This window comes from Brassica napus, chromosome C4 (assembly GCF_020379485.1).
Source record: "Brassica napus cultivar Da-Ae chromosome C4, Da-Ae, whole genome shotgun sequence".
In the NCBI taxonomy this organism is placed as follows: domain Eukaryota; kingdom Viridiplantae; phylum Streptophyta; class Magnoliopsida; order Brassicales; family Brassicaceae; genus Brassica; species Brassica napus.
The window spans coordinates 29,933,593-29,953,012 of record NC_063447.1 but is presented as its reverse complement, the minus strand read 5'-3'; the positions used below and the strand labels follow the sequence as shown (position 1 = coordinate 29,953,012).

The following is a 19,420-nucleotide window of genomic DNA, read 5'->3' as shown; positions in this document are numbered from 1 at the left end:
GCCTCTGAAAGTAGAGCAGTCAGGCCGATCTGAGGCAGGTGGCAGTAGAGTGTTTTCTTCGCTCGGTCCTGGAATACGTAGACGTAAGGACCATCCCGATCGATCCTCGAGTGGGGACCAGCTATGAACTCCTTACTTACTAGAGAAATGACATCCAGGTAGTTCCAAGCAATGTTGTTCGATCTGTCCAGTGCTACCTGGTGGTTCTCACAGTCTACACCCACATGTCTAAGGATCCGAGTAATCACTGCACCAAATCCACATGCATTGCTCTTGGATTTGGTTACTTTCCCCTTGTATCCTGCTAAGTTTGCGGCCAGCACCGCTCCCATGTTGAAGGCAGTAGCAGGTGGGAATGTAGAGTTTCCAAATGCCGGTAGCAAATGCCTCACACCTTGGTACAGGAGGCACAACTCCCATTGCGTGACTGATGCGGCTGTGGTTGTCCCGTATAGCAATGAGCCAATGAGGCGTGTCGCATATCTCAGTACTGGGCTCCGGATAAGTGACTCCTTTGCCTGAGAAGATCTATAAACCCCTGTGCCAATCGTTTCCCAGAAGTTCAACAGCTCTGAAGTCCAATAAAGACCATATGTCCTCTCCCCCGCACTCAATCCAAATAGTCCGCAGAGGTCTGTGAAAGATACCTCATAGTATACTTTCTGCACTACGAATGCCAGAAAACCTTCCTGATGGCTATCATCGGGACGGGTGACGTATGCGGATGCTATGAACTGGCGTACCAACTCCGGATAAGTGGGTTCCTTGAGGTTGCATAGTTGGCCTAGACCCATGTTCTGGAACAGTCCTTCAATGTCTGCTTTGATTCCCAATATTGTCATCGTCTCAGGACATGCTAGTTGTGTAGCCGGAACGGCTACCTTCTTCATGTTGTTGTAGTGGGTGGTATCAGACTTATCCCACTTCTTTGGCCTTTGCTTCTCCAGCTGTGACGAACCCGCTTCTTGTGTGTTTTTCTTTGCTGATGTTTTCGTGCGCTTCATTCTCTACAAAATAGAATCATTGCTCTCAACATGGTTATAATCAATTAAGAAGGCAAAGCTGAACATGAAAATGAAAAGCGAAATCGAGTTGTGATAAAAAAAAACGAAATTGAAAAAAATTCTCTATCCCTAAATCATCTCAAATCATGTTCCAAACTCGTTGATCACAGACAATTGTGTTCTATTCCATGTTTAAACATCTGTTTCATGCATATTTGATCAAGGAATCAACACGGAAATAAGAAATTCACAAAACCCAAAAAATTGCTCAAGAACACGATTTCAGAATGTGGAGATTCGCGGAGTATACCTGTCTTAGGGTGAAGACGAGTGTAGGAATCAGGTAGAGCTCGAAAAATCAAGTGGAATAGAGCCCAAAATTGTTCAAATCGGATGATTATAGAGAGAGAAAGGGGGGGGGCGAATTATAGGGGAAATCGGAGGGGATGAGAGTTCTAAGGTTTAGATCCAAAAAAGGTCGGGTTTTGCCTTATAATTCTGTTTTCCGAACACGCATCGATCGATGCGTTTTGTTTCTATAACGCATCGATCGATCACATTCTTACGGCCCGGGCCATCTTGGTAATCGATCGATGCGTTTTTGTTCTATAACGCATCGATCGATGCGTTTTTAAAAAAACATACAAGATTTTCCGAGGAAATTCCGAGGAACAATTCAGATTGTCGATCGATCGATGGGATACTCTCATCGATCGATCACAATCTTACGGCCCGGTCCATCCTAGTAATCGATCGATGCGTTTTTGTTCTATAACGCATCGATCGATGCATTTTTAAAAAAACATACAAGATTTTCCGAGGAAATTCCGAGGAACAATTCAGATTGTCGATAGATCGATGGGTTACTCTCATCGATCGATCACAATCTTACGGCCCCGTCCATCCTAGTAATCGATCGATGCGTTTTTGTTCTATAACGCATCGATCGATGCATTTTTAAAAAAACATACAAGATTTTCGATGAAATTCCGAGGAACAATTCAGATTGTCGATAGATCGATGGGTTAATCTCATCGATCGATCACAATCTTACGGCCCGGTCCATCCTAGTAATCGATCGATGCGTTTTTGTTCTATAACGCATCGATCGATGCATTTTTAAAAAACATACAAGATTTTCCGAGGAAATTCCGAGGAACAATTCAGATTGTCGATAGATCGATGGGATACTCTCATCGATCGATCACAATCTTACGGCCCGGGCCATCCTAGTAATCGATCGATGCGTTTTTGTTCTATAACGCATCGATCGATGCATTTTTAAAAAAACATACAAGATTTTCCGAGGAAATTCCGAGGAACAATTCAGATTGTCGATAGATCGATGGGATACTCTCATCGATCGATCACAATCTTACGGCCCGGGCCATCTTAGTAATCGATCGATTTGTTTTTGTTCAAAAACGCATCGATCGATGCGTTTTTTAAAAAAAAATTACGTTTTGAAACCCCAAACACTAGTTCGTCGGAATTTCCTCGGAATATTCCGAGGAAATTTCGAGGAAGAAGAGGGTTTCCTCGGAGTTCCCTCGGAATAATCCGAGGAAATTCCGAGGAAATAGGGTTTTTAAACCGAAAACAACGTTTTGCCGTTTGAATAACACCTATATAACCCTTATTAAGTGTCTTACGTTCATTATGAAGTCAAAAATTTGTTCCTTACCGTATAATTAACACTTTTCCGATTGTATGAACGAAATCTCGCAACATAAGAGAAACACTTATACCTTTTAACGAACGGTAAAGGGAATACTTTCAATTAGTTTTGAAATTTGTTATTTCATGGTTTATGCTCATGTATACAAAGAATCCTCAATGGTATGCATTACAATTGTATAAGAAATGAAATACGGCAAAAAAAATTGATGTTTTGAAACCCCAAACACTAGTTCCTCGGTATTTCCTCGGAATATTCCGAGGAAATTCCGACGGATATTTTACTATCTGTCGGAATTTCCTCGGAATATTTTCATTTTACCGGGCAAATATTTCGCGAAAATTGAAATTAGAATTCCGACGGAATTCCGACGGATAATGTCCGTCGGACCCTAGGTTTTATAACCACGAGCCCCTTCTTCTTCCCCATTTCTCTCTTCTTCCTCTGCGCGACTCCTCTCTTTCTCTCCGGCGATTTCCCCCTGAAATCCGACGATATCTCCGGCGATCTCCCTCTTCTCTTACACAAATCATGTAAGGACCCTATCCCACTCTCTTAGGTTCTATTTGTTAGGTTTTTGTGTAGTTTTGATAGATTTTTGTTAGGGTGATTGGTTAGGATTGTGATTTGGTTGTATAATAGGTTTAGAATTGTGATTTGGTTGAATAATTTGTTTTGTTGAATTGATTTAGAATTTTTTTATAATTTTTTTATTTTTTGTATTTATAAAATCGATTTTTGTATATAAAATCGATTTTTGTATTTTACAAAACGATTTTTCTATATAAATTCGATTTTTTGGATTTTACAAAAAAAAATTTCTATATAAATTTGTTTTTTTGGATTTTACAAAACATTTTAATTATTAAACAATTTTTATTTATTAAAACTATTTTTTGTTTATTAGAACTATTTTTATATATTTATTAAAAAATTTTAATATATATAAATCTTTTTCTGTGATTAAATTATTTGGGATTTTTTTTAATAAAAAAAATTAATTTATATATTTTTGTATTTATTAAATATATTTTTTTAATTTACAGGTCTCATGATGATCAGACCCGGCCTCGACAGCGTCGTGGTCGTGGTGGTACGGGGAGCCAGTCTCGGGATTCCAGCCATTTTCAGGATTCCCCTTCGCCCCACAGCTCCAACCATACATCTCCCTCTGCTGCACCCGCTCATGCTCCTCTCGCTCCCGCTGCTGCATCCGCTCCTGTTCCTCCGGGTCCTCCGGGAGTGATGAGGGTTGCGGAGTTGGTTCAACAGCCCGGTCGTGACCATCTTCCGTATCTCACTCCGTATCCACATGGACGGGGTCAAACATGGTAATTAAACATTTTTTTTTCTTTAAATTTGGATTCATTATTAACCGTTTGTTCTTTTAATAAGGTTCAACCGATCCGGGAACGGGATCAGCGCATGGATCAACCGTATGATGTACTCGGCCCTCGACAGTGGACATCCGACTTTCACTCACTTCCCAACCGACAAGCAGGTTCTGTGGTTTCGTCAGTTTGCGGTAAGTATTCTAATTTTTTACTTATATTTTTAATCTTTAATATAAATTTTCTACTAATTGTGTTTTTTTTTCAGCAAGAGTTCAACTGGAATTCCGATGAGACGCTCTTTATCTATCACCACTTCGTCCATAAAGTAATGGACAACTATGGGAAGCAGATCCACGAGTGGAAGAAGAAGTGGGAAATCAATAAGGTTCGATTTAATTTATTAAACAATTTTTTAATTTATTAAACTATTTTTTAATTTATTAAACTTTTTCTTTTTTTTTTAATTAAAAGGTCCCAAAGTCGATGAACGACACGGTCTGGAAGGAGTTGTGTGCGCATTGGGATAAGGAGGAGACGAAAGAAACTTCTTCCACCAACTCCACCAACCGCAGGAGCGACCGTAAAGGGAAGGGCATCTACAAGCATAACTTGGGTGCTCAATCTATTGCCACTCTCGGAGATCGCATGGTAAGTTCAACCGCTTTTTCTTCAATTATTTGAGTTTCAGAATTTAAATTTATTGTGCATTTCTTCTAATTTCTAATGTTTCTTTAATTTTATGTTTTTTTCAAGGCGGAAGAAAATGATGGCGAGCCGGTCGATGATCTCGCCCTAATGAGGAGGGCGTATACCAACAAGAAGACCGGCCAGATTGATGACGGTCTTGTGAGGGACGTGGTCGACCTGGTCCAAACTCAGGTGGTAGACGAAGTGTCTCAGCTTCAAACCGAGGATGACGCTTCGACGGCTTCGACCAACTTGTCCCGGTTTCGAATCAACGAAATCGTTGAATCCGTAAGTTCTTTTTTTTTAAAGTTCAATTCATTTATTTCTTGGTTTAAATTTCTAAATTTGGCTTTTTTCTATTCAGTCGGTTCCAAAGAAGAAGGGACGTTTGTTCGGTTTGGGTCGTCGCACCCGGTCGGTTCCTCCTTCTTCTGCACCACCGCCCTTTGTTGATCCAGAAGTACTTACGGCTCAGTTGAAGGACAAAGATGATCGAATATCTTTGTTGGAGACCCAGATGGCGGCTCAACAGGCGGGCTATGAGGCACAGAGGAGGCTGAACCAGCAAATGATGGAGATGATGCAGAGGATGTACCCGAACGAGGTGTTCCCGGACGTGCCAGACCCGTAGTTTTTTTTTTCCCCAATCTCGGAATGTTTTATTTTTATTTGTGAAACTTTGAATATTAATTAGTATGATTTCAATTTTACTTTTAATTTCATATTTTCGAATTTAAATTTCAGAAATTTTATTTTTTCAAAAAAATTAATATTTTTTACATTCCGAGGAAATTAATTATATTTTTCACTAGATCGATCGATGCGTTTTTGAACAAAAACGCATCGATCGATCCGTTTTTTTTTTAAATATAGCGAGGGACATTTCCCTCGGAATTTTTCGAGGGACAACTCCCTCGGAAAATTCCGAGGAACGGATCCCTCGGAATATACCGACGGAACAGTTCCTCGGAATAAACCGAGGAAAAAGTCCTTCGGTATACTCCTATCGATCGATGTATATATGTCCAAACACGCATCGATCGATGAACTTCCGAGGAGTTATCCCGACGAAGTTCTACCTCGGTATATTCCGAGGACTTTTCCGACAAACAAGGGATCCTCGGAATTTCCTCGGAAATTTATTTCCTCGGAATTCCGTCGGAAAATTCCGAGGGATTTCAGAGGAAAAATGAAATTCCGAGGAATTATTTCCGACGACGTGTTTTGTCGGAATTTCGTCGGAATAACGATATTCCGACGAAATTCCGACGATTTTTTTCCTCAGAATCCTTGATGTTTTCTTGTAGTGTTCATAACATATAGGTTCCTTATATAGGAGATTACACCGTTATAGAAACATGAAAATATTACAAATCATAATCTTTTGGTTATGAACCATTCACAAATTATAACATGTATTAATTTTTTTCTTCGTTGAATACTTAATCCATTATGCCTCAAAATGTTATGTGAACATTCAATTCGCATTAAACTATACTCTATAAAACTAGGTCCTCGCGGGAATTAAAGTTGTTTTCTTTATCATCGACATATATATAAGGAAAATGTTTCTATTTCATATCTTACATTACGGTTTGTATTATGTGATCCAATACGACCTTAGTCAACAAAATAATATATTATAATTATTTATATTTTTCGTGATGTATCATAATCCTAATGAAAATAAAATTGCAGCTAACCAAATATTCGATTTTGTTTTAGTTCACTGAACTGAACTGAACTGAATATAAATCTTATATATTAAAACAGAAGTCACAATTTTGATTCATGTGTGATTTTTAAAAAAATGGACTTAATAGACATATTCATAAAAAGTAATGTTACATTTAATCTCTAATCTTATCATTTAAATTTTGGGCATACCAGAAATTTTTATTGGGCTATCAATAATTGGATTTAAACAATAGATGATCAATTGGATTTATAGATAGTATAAATTAAATAGATATAATTTAATGTTGTAATACTATACTTCAATATGTTAAATATTTAAATATTTGTCGATGTTAACTTTTAAAATTATAAAGATTTTTTTAAAATAACAAAAATCATATTATCTAACAATGATTAATCTTTACTACCTTAAACCAATGAAAACAAATTTTAAACTATATAGTTTATTTTTAAAATTAAACAAAAACTAAATGTTTAATTATTTACTCGATAATATAAATCTATGAAGCGAAAATTTTAATTTTTTAAAAACTTTCTAAATTTGTGAAATGTTACAATGTCTTTGAATATGACAATAAATCAATATTTTAGTAATCTTTATATATATAGTTACGATTTTAATAATCCGAATATATATATATAGAAGAAGATACAAATACATGTGAAAATTTGAAACAATCTATTCCATAAAAAAAATTAAAAATTGATAGACACATATATATATTAATATATACCAATTTAGAATTGAAAACAAAATATTTATATAAAAATAAATGAAAATAAAAACCCGCGCGGTTGCACGGATCGAGATCTAGTATATGCTTATTTCGTATGCTATCAGGAAACCCAAAACGCTGGACACTTTCCAAATATATGTTTCCATAATATCATACATATCTTGACCACATATAGATTGAATGATTACATGCCTGATTTCGTGTTATGTAATGCAAATCTTGGACTAAAATTTGAATGCTGATTAGAATTTTAAATAGAAAACGTGCATTGATTTTGAATTTTTTCAAAAAGAAGTTAAATGTGAATGAGAAAAGGAATGTTAGCAAAACCGATTCCATTGGTCCCGCGTAAGACTTACATTGTTTGTTTTGAATACGAACAAATAACTTGAATAAAAATAATAATGGATTATATATATGCAATAAGATAATGTACCGGCGAAAAAGACAATGTCAAATATCAAAAATTTAAAAAATAACATAAATATGAACAAATATATTATGGCTTTAGGAACATAATATTGTACATATTATTATTATTTTTTTTGATCAAAATTGTACATATTATTATTTATGCTATGTTTTTTGCATATTATAAAATAATAAATATATATATATATGTGTTTTTAATAGAGCAAAGAAAATAAAAAGATGAAAGCACATTCGATAGGATCAAAAAGCACTACAAAGGTGAGGTTTTTTATTTGTTCAAGCGACTATTAAAAAACGCAGACGAGAATCTCCAACAAAACTGTAATATTAATCACGTAAATTGCATATAAGAATAAGGAACGTATAGTATAATCATTTTCTAATTTTAAGGTGCAATAGTATTACATGTAGTACTTACCTAAGCAAGGAAGAGCATTTTAATAAAGGATGTAAGAAAAACTCTCGTGATGATACCTAAACAATATGACAATCTTGTTAATCATACATGAGAATAAGGTTTGTTAATAAAAATGCTCTCCAAAATAATATAAAGGGGATTTAAATATAACCTCATTTGATGTATATAATCATGTGGATCTCTCTCTCGGTATTTGATGAATGAATGAATGAGATATGTCGCATTTAATTATTTCATGAAAGTAAACATGTATAGCAAAGAAAGAAGCATATACTTTATACCCCTGTTCGGGAACGCGCTAGGCACTAGTCGGGCGGTCGGGTTGGACCTAGCGCCTAAAAAAAAATCAGAGATTAATCAAAAATTATGCGGGGCAGAATTTTTAGATTGTTTACTATGTTATAAAACATGTTAATCTTTAATTGTGTATAACATTAATATATTTTCATGTTTAAGATTGTATAAAACACACAAATAGAATATATAAACTTAATATAGTGTAATTTTCATCAAAATTATGAATATAAACGATATTTAAAAAAATTTAGATCAAATAAATAAATAAAAATATTATTAAAAATAAAATAAAAAATAAAAAAATAATTAAAAAAATAGATTTGGCGGCCACCTAGGCGGCTAGTCGGTTAGACGGTCATTTAGGCGGAAAAAATCGGATATCCGATTTTTTTAACCAATTTGGCATAAATCAGGACGGAAGAGTGACGCGTAGCGTCTAGGCGGCCGATTTTTATAACAGAGTTTTATACTATCTTAAATATGAAATAATAATTTATTTATTAAAATAGAATGGTATTATTAAACTAATGTTTTGACTTGTAGCTGACCACATGTATTGAGATATTGAATGGACCACGCCAACTTGTCTGCAAGGTCATGACCGAACAGTATCTTCTCTTTCTTTGACTCTTTATGATCCCTAAGCCTGGGCGCATGACATGTCGACCACCTATGGGCTTATTCTTTGACTCTGTAAATTCTTGTAAGAGAACTAAAAGTAGTAAAGATTCGAGTTAAAAACTTGGACAAAAAATAACTCACAAACTACGAAAGAAAAGTTATGTATAAATGAATTTCCTTCGGCTCTGCTAGTCTACAAGTCCATGTAGTATCCATTAACTTCTTCAATTTCTAAGATAGATGCCAATAAACGTTCCTCTCTGATCTTTGTTTCCCGGCTAAAAAGAAGATGTCACGTATTACTAAGAAAAGTATGTATAAATAACCACTGTTCATTTATAACTCTGTTTTTTTTTGACAAAAAACTCTGTTATAATGAACGTCTTTTCGTTTTTACGCTATAGTAACGTGTTCGTCGCATCAAACTTCATTTCCTTCGGCTCTACTACACAAGTCCCTGCCTGATAATCCCAGTCCCCCACTTCTTTACTTTTGCCTTGGCTATTTTTCAACAACCCTAATGATGCTAATATCGCTCACATTCACACACCTTCAATATCGTATCATAAACCCATTTCACAACACACAGAGTTTTTCCCATTGCGATCAATCAAATCCTCAAAGCTCTAAGATATGCAATCATGATCTTTTGTTCTTAAACGACCTGTTGTTGCTGTCACAAACATTAAATACAATATATCAATATATCATAAATGTTGTACAAACTTTGCGTGTAATAAATGGCCAGAGCTGGCTCCAAGCTCGCTGATCGTCTCGTTTCACTCTATTCCACAGACAGTCATCTTTATTTCATTTTCCTTATTCCTCTTCTTTTTTTTATATCTTTATATATACAGAATCATCAATCATAATTCCCTGATACTTTCCTTTAGCTTCTTTTTTTTTTGATGTTTACAACATTAAAACCAGACCAAAGACATTAATAGTTTTACCCATTTTTCAAAAATTTTGTTGATCCTATCTTCACTTTGAGGTTTAATTATTTGTCTCTTCTATGTGTTTCTTGTTCCAAGCTTAAGAACTTAAAAAGGTTTATCCCTTTTGCTATTAAGGTGATCAAAATGGGTAGAAAGCCTTGCTGTGATAAGGAAGGTTTGAAGAAAGGTCCATGGACTCCTGAAGAAGATGAAATTCTGGTTGAATATATCAAACAAAACGGTCATGGAAGATGGAGAACACTTCCAAAGAAAGCTGGTGAAAATCATATTCTTTCCTCTTTTGGATTTTGGTTTGATTCTTGATAGTTTTCATGGACAAGAGTTTTCATATTTATTAGGTTTACTTCGGTGTGGAAAGAGTTGTAGACTGAGATGGATTAACTATCTAATGTTGACATGAAGCAGAATTAAGCAGCTAGACTTGAGAATTAAGCAGCCAGACTTGAGAATTAAGCTGCCAGACTTTATAAGGTTTTATAAGGCTTTATAAGGGTTTTATAAGCTCGATTTTATTGAAGAGAAGAAGAAGAGAGAAAAAGATATTTTATTATATTGTGTACTGAGGTCACTTGTCTTTAAATACTTGTACCCAGATCCACAATTAAATTAAGGAAACTATTCTCTCCTTCTTTCTCTTACATCTTGAGATCTACTTTCTCTCTCTCTATGTTCTTCATGTTCTTCATTCTCCATAAATAAACTCTCAATAATTCTCTCATTCTAACATGGTATCAGAGCATTAAGCTCTTGAAACTCACAAAAGCTTCCGCAAATTTCTTTCTTTCCTTCTCAGATTATCTTCAAAATCTGTTGGATACATCCTTTTATCCACTGGCCCAAAGGTCTTTCAAAAGGGAAGAACCTCACCAGAACTCAAGATAGAGGAGTACCCTATTCTCTGGAACTCAAGAAAGCTTAAACCATATCAGGAAAAGCTTCTTCAAAGTCCAGTTTATCTCAAAATCAGTAGGAACAATCTATTGTCCACTGGTCCATATCTCTCCATGAGGGAGAACTCCAACATGGTGTTGTTTCCAGAGTACAAGAAGGCTAAGGAACAACATAAGAACCACAATATGCCAAGAAGAAGTGACTTGAATCAAGCCAGGAATGTAATCAAAGAGTTTGAGCATCCATCGATTCAAGGTCGAACCATGTATTCATCTGTCATTGGTGGTTCAAATGAAGAAGGAACATGGAGAAGTACTGATAGTGCAGCCAACACTGATGGTCCAGCAACCATGAGTGACCTACATTCCCTTATCCAAGCCTTTATCTCATTCAAGAAGGCTGGTACACACTCTCTTGACCCTAAACCTATCATTATAGATTCAGGAGCAAGCCATCACATGATTAGTGATAGAAACTTGATGAGTGATGTCCAGCCTGCCTCAGGGTATGTTCAAATAGCAAATGGTGATAAGATTAAGATAGAAGGGATAGGGAACCTGAGGTTGTTTGATAGGGAATCTACTGCCTTGTATATGCCTCAGTTTACATCAAACTTGCTATCTGTGAGAAAGGCTACTGTTGATCTGAGTTGTCAGGTTGTCTTCAGACCAGATGAGGTTGAATTTCAAGACTTAAAGACAGGCCAAGTGATTGGAAAGGGGCACGTTCACAATGAACTATATCATCTTCAGAAGACAGAGATGTCTAGACCATCCACTTCTCAGTGTTTGGCTAGTACATCCAGCGGGGTTGATAGCACACTATGGCATGCTAGGTTGGGACATCCTCATACAAGAGCCCTAAACTTGATGCTTCCAGGTGTGGTCTTCAAGAATGATGATTGTGAAGCTTGCATATTGGGGAAGCATTGTAGAACAGTCTTCTCACAGTCTAGCACCATCTATGAAAGATGTTTTGACCTAGTTCACTCTGATGTATGGACTGCTCCATGTGTGTCCAGAGAGAACCACAAATACTTTGTCACCTTCATTGATGAGAAATCCAAATACACTTGGGTGACACTGATTCCGTCTAAGGACAGGGTGTTGGATGCTTTCAAGAATTTCCAGACCTATATCTGCAACCATTTCAATGCCAAGATGAAAATTCTAAGGTCAGATAATGGTGGAGAGTATACAAGTCATGCATTTAAGCAATATCTTGCTCAACATGGGATTACTCATCAGACAAGCTGTCCTTACACTTCTCAACAGAATGGAGTTGCTGAGAGAAAGAACAGACATTTGATGGAAGTAGCAAGATCAATGATGTTCCACACCAATGTTCCAAAAAGATTCTGGAGTGATGCTGTGATGTCTGCTACTTATCTGATCAATAGAACTCCAACTAAAGTCCTCAACGACATGTCTCCTTTTGAGGTTCTAAATAAGACCAAACCATCTTTGGACCATTTGCGTGTGTTTGGATGCCTCTGTTTTGTGATGATACCTGAGAAGCTGAGGAACAAGCTTGATGCTAAAAGCTCAAAAGCTATGTTCATTGGTTACTCTCCAACTCAGAAGGGGTATAAGTGCTATGATCCAGAGTCAAGAAGGGTTCTTGTCTCGAGGGATGTGAAGTTTGCAGAATCTAGAGGCTATTATGATGGAAAGAGTTGGGATGAGCTCAAAGATCTTTCTCAATCAGCCTCAGATAGAGCAAATAACCTTAGGGGAGTAATGGAGAGCCTGGGAATCAGTATGCCCTCTTTACCAAGTGTGGAACCTGTCCCTGAAAATTTATCATCTACTGCAGCTGATAGTGTTGAGAGCACTCATCCTAATCATGAGGGGGGCAGTAGAAATGTTGAGCAGTCTACACAAGCTCAACCTGAAGAGAGCTCTGTAGCTCATGATCAAGATGAGATGCCATCAGAATCAGATGTTGAGACTCAAGTAGAGGCGCCAAGTGAAGGAAATGAAGCAGAACCTGAGCAGATACAACTTTTGAGAAGGAGTACAAGGATCAGGAAACCCTCACAGTGGATCAACACAGAAGTTTACTTCAATGCTGAAGCTGTAGCTCACCCAATAAGTGCAGTATGCTCCCTTGCTCAATATCCAGAAGATCATCAAGTCTTCATCAGTGAATTGGATCAGGAATACATTCCAAGAACATATGAAGAAGCTATGCAACACAAGGAGTGGAGAGAATCTGTTGGAGATGAGATGAGAGCCATGAACAAGAATGATACATGGTTTGAGACTGAACTTCCAAAAGGAAAGAAGGCAGTGACAAGCCGACTTCTCTACACTATCAAGTATGGAGCCAATGGAAAACCAGAAAGAAAGAAGACAAGACTGGTTGCAAGGGGATATACTCAAGTGTATGGTGAAGATTATCTAGACACTTTTGCACCAGTGGCCAAGCTTCACACTATAAGGATTCTCTTATCTCTTGCTGTCAATCTTGAGTGGGATTTATGGCAGATGGATGTGAAAAATGTCTTTCTTCAAGGAGAATTGGAGGATGAAGTCTACATGAGACCACCTCCTGGTCTTGAGAACATGGTGAAGTCAGGAAATGTTCTCAGATTAAAGAAGGCAATTTATGGCTTGAAGCAATCTCCAAGGGCTTGGTACCATAAGTTGAGCACCACCCTCAATGGAAGAGGCTTTGTCAAGTCTGAAGCTGATCATACCCTATTCACCCTCACTAGCCAGCAAGGAATCATTGTCATTCTCATCTATGTTGATGACATTATCATCACAGGCAGTGACAAAGAAGGGATCATCTCGACCAAAGCGTTCCTTAAGGCTTCATTTGATATCAAGGACTTGGGAGAGCTCAAATACTTCCTAGGGATCGAGATGTGTAGGTCTAAGGAAGGGTTGTTTCTATCTCAAAGGAAATACACCCTTGACTTACTAAATGAGGCTGGAGATCTTGGTGGAAGAGCTGCCAAAACACCTCTAGAGGAAGGATACAAAGTGATGCGTGAGGGGGAGATTGAAAACAAGTCATATGAAGATGTAAAGCATTATAGGAGAATGGTGGGAAAACTCATTTATCTTACCATTACCCGACCAGATGTATGTTTTGCAGTAAACCAAGTAAGCCAACACATGCAAGCTCCCAAGGTACACCACTGGAACATGGTTGAGAGGATTCTCAGGTACCTAAGAGAGGCACCAGGCCAAGGAGTATGGATGGGATGCAATAGAAGCACTGAGATTGTTGGGTACTGTGATGCGGATTGGGCAGGAGATCGAGTTAATAGGAGATCAACTACTGTTTATTGTACCTTCATTGGAGGCAATTTGGTAACATGGAAGAGCAAGAAGCAGAAGGTGGTGTCTTGTTCAAGTGCTGAGGCAGAATATAGAGCTATGAGGAAGCTCACAAGCGAGTTGATTTGGATCAAGAGACTTCTTAAGGACTTGGGAATTGAAGTTACAACGCCAATCACGATGCATTGTGATAACCAGGCTGCTATACACATTGCTAGCAACTCAGTCTTCCATGAAAGGACCAAACATATAGAGGTAGATTGCCACAAAGTGAGACAAGCCGTGGAGCAGAAGATCATATTGCCGTGCTACACAAGGAGTGAAGATCAGCTAGCTGATATCTTCACCAAGGCAGTAATCACTAAGGTATGTGAGTCCATTCATCCAAAATTGGGACTCATAGACCTATCATGTCAATGATCTCTCCTTCATGAAGTGTTCTACTCTTTTTCCTTGACTTGGGTTTTCTCCCAAAGGGTTTTACCTAGTTGAGGTTTTAATGAGGGAATACTTCATGGCTTCCAAGCTTGACTTGTTCCACATGGTCAAGCTTGAGGGGGAGTGTTGACATGAAGCAGAATTAAGCAGCTAGACTTGAGAATTAAGCAGCCAGACTTGAGAATTAAGCTGCCAGGCTTTATAAGGTTTTATAAGGCTTTATAAGGGTTTTATAAGCTCGATTTTATTGAAGAAAAGAAGAAGAGAGAAAAAGATATTTTATTATATTGTGTACTGAGGTCACTTGTCTTTAAATACTTGTACCCAGATCCACAATTAAATTAAAGAAACTATTTTCTCATTCTTTCTCTTACATCTTGAGATCTACTTTCTCTCTCTCTATGTTCTTCATTCTCCATAAATAAACTCTCAATAATTTTCTCATTCTAACCGACATAAAGAGGGGTCCTTTCACTCCCGAGGAGGAGAAACTCGTTGTCCAGCTTCACGCCATTCTTCGCAACAGGTTGCTTCTACATTGTCTAGATATATATATATATATATATATATATATATATATATATATATATATATATATATATATATATATATTTTTTTGTTTTGGCAAAAAAAAATATTATATTTTTTGTTTAAATCCTCTGTTTTTTGGTCAGATGGGCTGCTATTGCAGCACAGCTGCCAGGGAGAACAGACAACGAGATCAAGAACTTATGGAACACTCACTTGAAGAAGCATCTTCTGAGTATGGGTCTTGATCCCAAAACCCATGAGGCATTACCTTCATATGGGTTAGCCAAGCAAGCTCCAGCTTCACCAACAACTCGCCACATGGTTCAGTGGGAAAGTGCTAGAGTTCAAGCTGAGGCAAGGCTTTCTAGAGAGTCAATGTTTTTTAATCCTTCTGGTGGAGTAGTGAAATATGAATGTGATCACTTCTTACGCATTTGGCACTCTAAGATTGGTGAATCTTTCAGAAACATTGCTTCATGTGATGAATCAACTACTACTAGTCAAAGCCCTTGCTCGAGGAAAACATCCTCCTCATCTGCACTTGTAAAGAGCTCAACAAGTTCTTGTGTTGGGAAAGAGAATGTTATGGGGGTTCATCATGGCTCTGATTCTTCTCCATGGTCGAACAATCTTGAAAATGTTTCATCAGACTCTTATCTTCAACTTCTGCTTGATTTCCCAATAAGTGATGATGATATGAGTTTCTTGGAAGAGAACATTGGTAGCTACACATAGTAGAATAGATTATCTATGTAAATCCGCATTAGTTAGTTTTGGAACTTGAACAGTGTCCATGTTTGATTCTTCTTAACAGTTAGCAATCCTCTATTTATGTTTTGATGATGCTACCAAGAGAAAGAACAATGAACACATTTTCCAATCTCATGTTTTTTACACACAAAGCAAGATACACAAACCAAGATTACAAGCATTAAACAGAATAAGAGGAGAGATTGTTTGCACTTTACAGTTGAAACTCTTTAAAATGATTGATATGCAAATTAAAGATCAGAAACATCCACAAGTTGCCTTTAGGACAATTCCAGTGGCTCTGTACTTAGCAGTAGTTTCGTTAGTCTGGTTTAGTTTGTATTTTACATTACTTTTTATTGGTCATTATACACGGGATGAATTCAGAATATGATTCAACCGTGGCAAAAGAGCAAGATAGATGTATATGTGACTGTAATTTCATTTTAACTAGTGTGCGTTATATCAAATCAATAATTGGTTACAAAAAAAATGGTATAATTTGCATATATGGTGGAAAATCCTAATTAATGTGTTGGAAACAAATTAATTCCTACTAAATATGTTGAAAATCTATGTTTACTAAAAATATACACACATAACATACATGTATGGTAATTAATAATTGAAAAGATGTAAACAAAGTTATTTGGGCAATAAATTATATCAGATCCTCTATATATTTTCAGTATTTATGCCCATAAATTTGTTTTTACATATTACTCTAATATGCAATTGACTAGTTACATATTGTCTATCTTGGCAATTCATTTTTCATAATACCAAAAAGAACGAAAATCTCAACTTTATTTTGGGTTTTGTTCATGAGATAAGATCCAAGACCTGCAACTATGAAGATGAACAGCAAAGGATTTAAACAGAAACCACGTTCTAAAGTAGTCATCTCTTTCTTCACCGTTTTTTTCATTCTCATCCTCGGTGCTTGGATGCATATGGTACTAAAACTCTTTCTCTTCGAATCATTTTAATCATATATTTACATGGCCTCTGGACCAGTAGCCAGACTAATCTTTTGTGCTCAAATTCATAATTTGTATATATTAGATGGGTCAACATACCCCAAAATTTGTAAAATTTTCCTTATTTTTAGTAAAAGTACATGTAAACATTTTTTAATTAATTTTTTTCATGTGGGTCATTTGACCACCCTCATAACTAGCTGTCTCCAGTCACTGCTCTGGACATAGCCGGATGAAACATTCATATGAATTGGTCTCCTAATTAAAAAGTTATTATACTCGTCAAACCTCTAAATTGTTGAACTTTATTTATTAAGATTAACTCATAAATATTCATGTCTCCCTAAATATAAGATTCGACCATATATACATGTGTGAGTGCATAAAATTAAATCTGAGTGTTCTTATAGTTTGTAATAGGTAAGAATAAAATCCAAATGGTGGCGACATCAGTAGTGGCAAGTACAAAGAAAACCATCAAGATTCCATTAAACTGCAAGGACACAACACAAAAATGTCCTTTAAACTATCCAAGCAGATTCAAACCAGCCATCTCTTCCTCAGAAACTTGTCCTGACTACTTCAAGTGGATCCATCAAGACCTAAAGGTATGGCAAGAGACAGGTATCACAAGGGAAACACTCGAGAGAGCAAAACCTAATGCTCATTTCAGGCTTGTGATAAAGTCAGGGAGATTGTATCTTCATCAGTATGATAAATGTTACCAGACAAGAGATGTGTTCACAATTTGGGGAATACTTCAACTTCTAAAAATGTATCCTGGTCAAGTCCCTGATCTTGAGCTTCTCTTCCTCTGTCATGATCAACCCGGCATTTGGAAAAAAGACTTTAGGCGAGAAGGACCAAATTCTACATGGCCTCCTCCGCCGTTGTTTCATTACTGTAGTCACCGTGATGCATACGACATCGTCTTCCCTGATTGGAGCTTTTGGGGTTGGTACGTACGTCGCAATATTAATGGACCGTAGCGTAACATAAACTTTTAAATTAATTATTGTTATATAGGCCGGAGGTGAATGTTAAGGAGTGGACAACATTACAAGTGGCGATTAGAGAAGCCAACGAAAGGGTTAGATGGAAAGATAGAGTTCCCTACGCTCACTGGAAAGGGAACTCTTACGTTTCTCCGGAAAGAAGAAACCTCATGCAATGTAACTTCTCCGATAAGTATGATCCCATGGTTCATCTCTATGAACAGGTATATATCCATCTATTTACAGTATCCGGTTTAAGTTTGTTTCGAAGAAAAGTTTGACAAGTTCTATACTCATAGCCAGTCCTACGCATAGGAAAGTGAAATACTAGCATATGATCTCTAAATTGTTAGAAATAATTTATATAAACATAAGCTTACAAAATTGTTTAAAGATTTTTTTATTTATTAAAAATCTTACTAAATTTTATGCAACTTCCAGAATCTCATGACCGGTTATGGTGATAGCAGCTCACCATTTCTGTAGAATATAAATTTCATAAGTACTAGTAATTGTGAATTCAGGACTGGGAGAAGGAGAGGGAGAATGGTTTCAAAAGTTCAAACTTAGAAGACCAGTGTACCCATAGGTACCTGATATTACATGATGTTACTTTTTTGGATTTTGTTAAATTTTCTTGCCTGTAATTATTCACATTTTGGGGTTTCGATTGGACATTTAGGTACAAGATTTACATAGAAGGTCGTGCATGGTCAGTGAGCAAAAAATATATATTAGCATGTGACAGTATGGCTCTTCTAGTTAAACCAGAGTTCTTCGATTTCTTTGGAAGAAGTATGGTTCCAATGGAACATTACTGGCCCATTAGACCTCAAGAGTCTTGTCGTGATCTCGAATTCGCCGTTGAATGGGGTAACAACAACACTGAGAAGGTTGGCTACTATTTCTAGTTTACTGAGATTGATTTTTGATTTGATTTTTGATTACCGGTTAAAATAACAATGAGCAATTATAAGCAACCATTATCTTGTTAATTATGTAATATTATCTATTAAACACATCATAATCATGTTCTTATAAATATAAACAGGCGCAAGAAATAGGTAGACGAGGAAGTGAGTACATGATGAAGCGCCTAGAGATGAAGTATGTATATGATTACATGTTGTATGTGTTGCAAGGATACGGGAAGCTGATGAGGTTAAACGTGACCGTGCCTGAAAATGCGACCGAAGTGTGTTCCGAGACGATGGCTTGTCCGATCACTGATGGTGGACTGATTAGGCAATGCATGGACGACTCGTTGGTTACGTATCCAAGCGTCAAGGCGGCTTGTGACTTGCCGCAGCCTTATGGAGATGATGAGATCAAAAGGTTTCTTAAAAGTCAAGAAAGTGCGGAGAGACATGTTGAGAAGTTGACCAATGACTATTGGGAGGTCCAAAACAAGATTCTTCAAAAAGGAAAGATTGTATAATTTATCAGGATTGATTTAATTGATATATTAGGGAATACTTAAAATTGATTTCTTTAAAATTTCGGAATGTCAGAGGCAACTAATGTTTTGCAACTAATGTTTTTATTTAAGACCAAAGGTCATCATGATTGGAGTCATGATTAATCAGTAATAACAGATAAGCGCGTTGCTTAGTCTTTAATTAAACATGGTCAACGTTTAATTAACACCAATAGTTTCCACCAGAAAGAAAAACATTTGCC

At 36.7% G+C, this 19,420-nt stretch overlaps 2 protein-coding genes across 2 annotated transcripts; both read left to right on the top strand.

The window, feature by feature from the left end:
- The first annotated feature begins 15,249 nt into the window (after positions 1-15,249).
- On the top strand, positions 15,250-15,750 carry LOC106352286 (transcription factor MYB17-like). Its single transcript, XM_048755735.1, has one exon. It carries the CDS (start codon positions 15,250-15,252, stop codon positions 15,748-15,750), a length of 501 nt encoding a protein of 166 aa, XP_048611692.1.
- A 305-nt stretch (positions 15,751-16,055) lies between these two features.
- On the top strand, positions 16,056-19,194 carry LOC106350799 (O-glucosyltransferase rumi homolog). Its single transcript, XM_013790640.3, has 6 exons — positions 16,056-16,721; positions 17,156-17,703; positions 17,772-17,964; positions 18,265-18,329; positions 18,423-18,633; positions 18,792-19,194. The coding sequence occupies exons 1-6, from the start codon at positions 16,617-16,619 to the stop codon at positions 19,176-19,178; spliced, it is 1,509 nt and encodes a 502-aa protein (XP_013646094.2). The 5' UTR covers positions 16,056-16,616; the 3' UTR covers positions 19,179-19,194.
- Positions 19,195-19,420: the final 226 nt, after the last annotated feature.

Excerpts from the sequence above, each read along its gene's own strand:
- LOC106352286 (XM_048755735.1), top strand. The coding sequence starts at position 15,250 with ATGGGTCTTGATCCCAAAACCCATGAGGCATTACCTTCATATGGGTTA.
- LOC106350799 (XM_013790640.3), top strand. The coding sequence starts at position 16,617 with ATGAAGATGAACAGCAAAGGATTTAAACAGAAACCACGTTCTAAAGTA. Across the intron at positions 16,722-17,155 it reads TCGGTGCTTGGATGCATATG|TTTGTAATAGGTAAGAATAA; the intron begins GTACTAAAACTC and ends GTGTTCTTATAG. Across the intron at positions 17,704-17,771 it reads GATTGGAGCTTTTGGGGTTG|GCCGGAGGTGAATGTTAAGG; the intron begins GTACGTACGTCG and ends ATTGTTATATAG.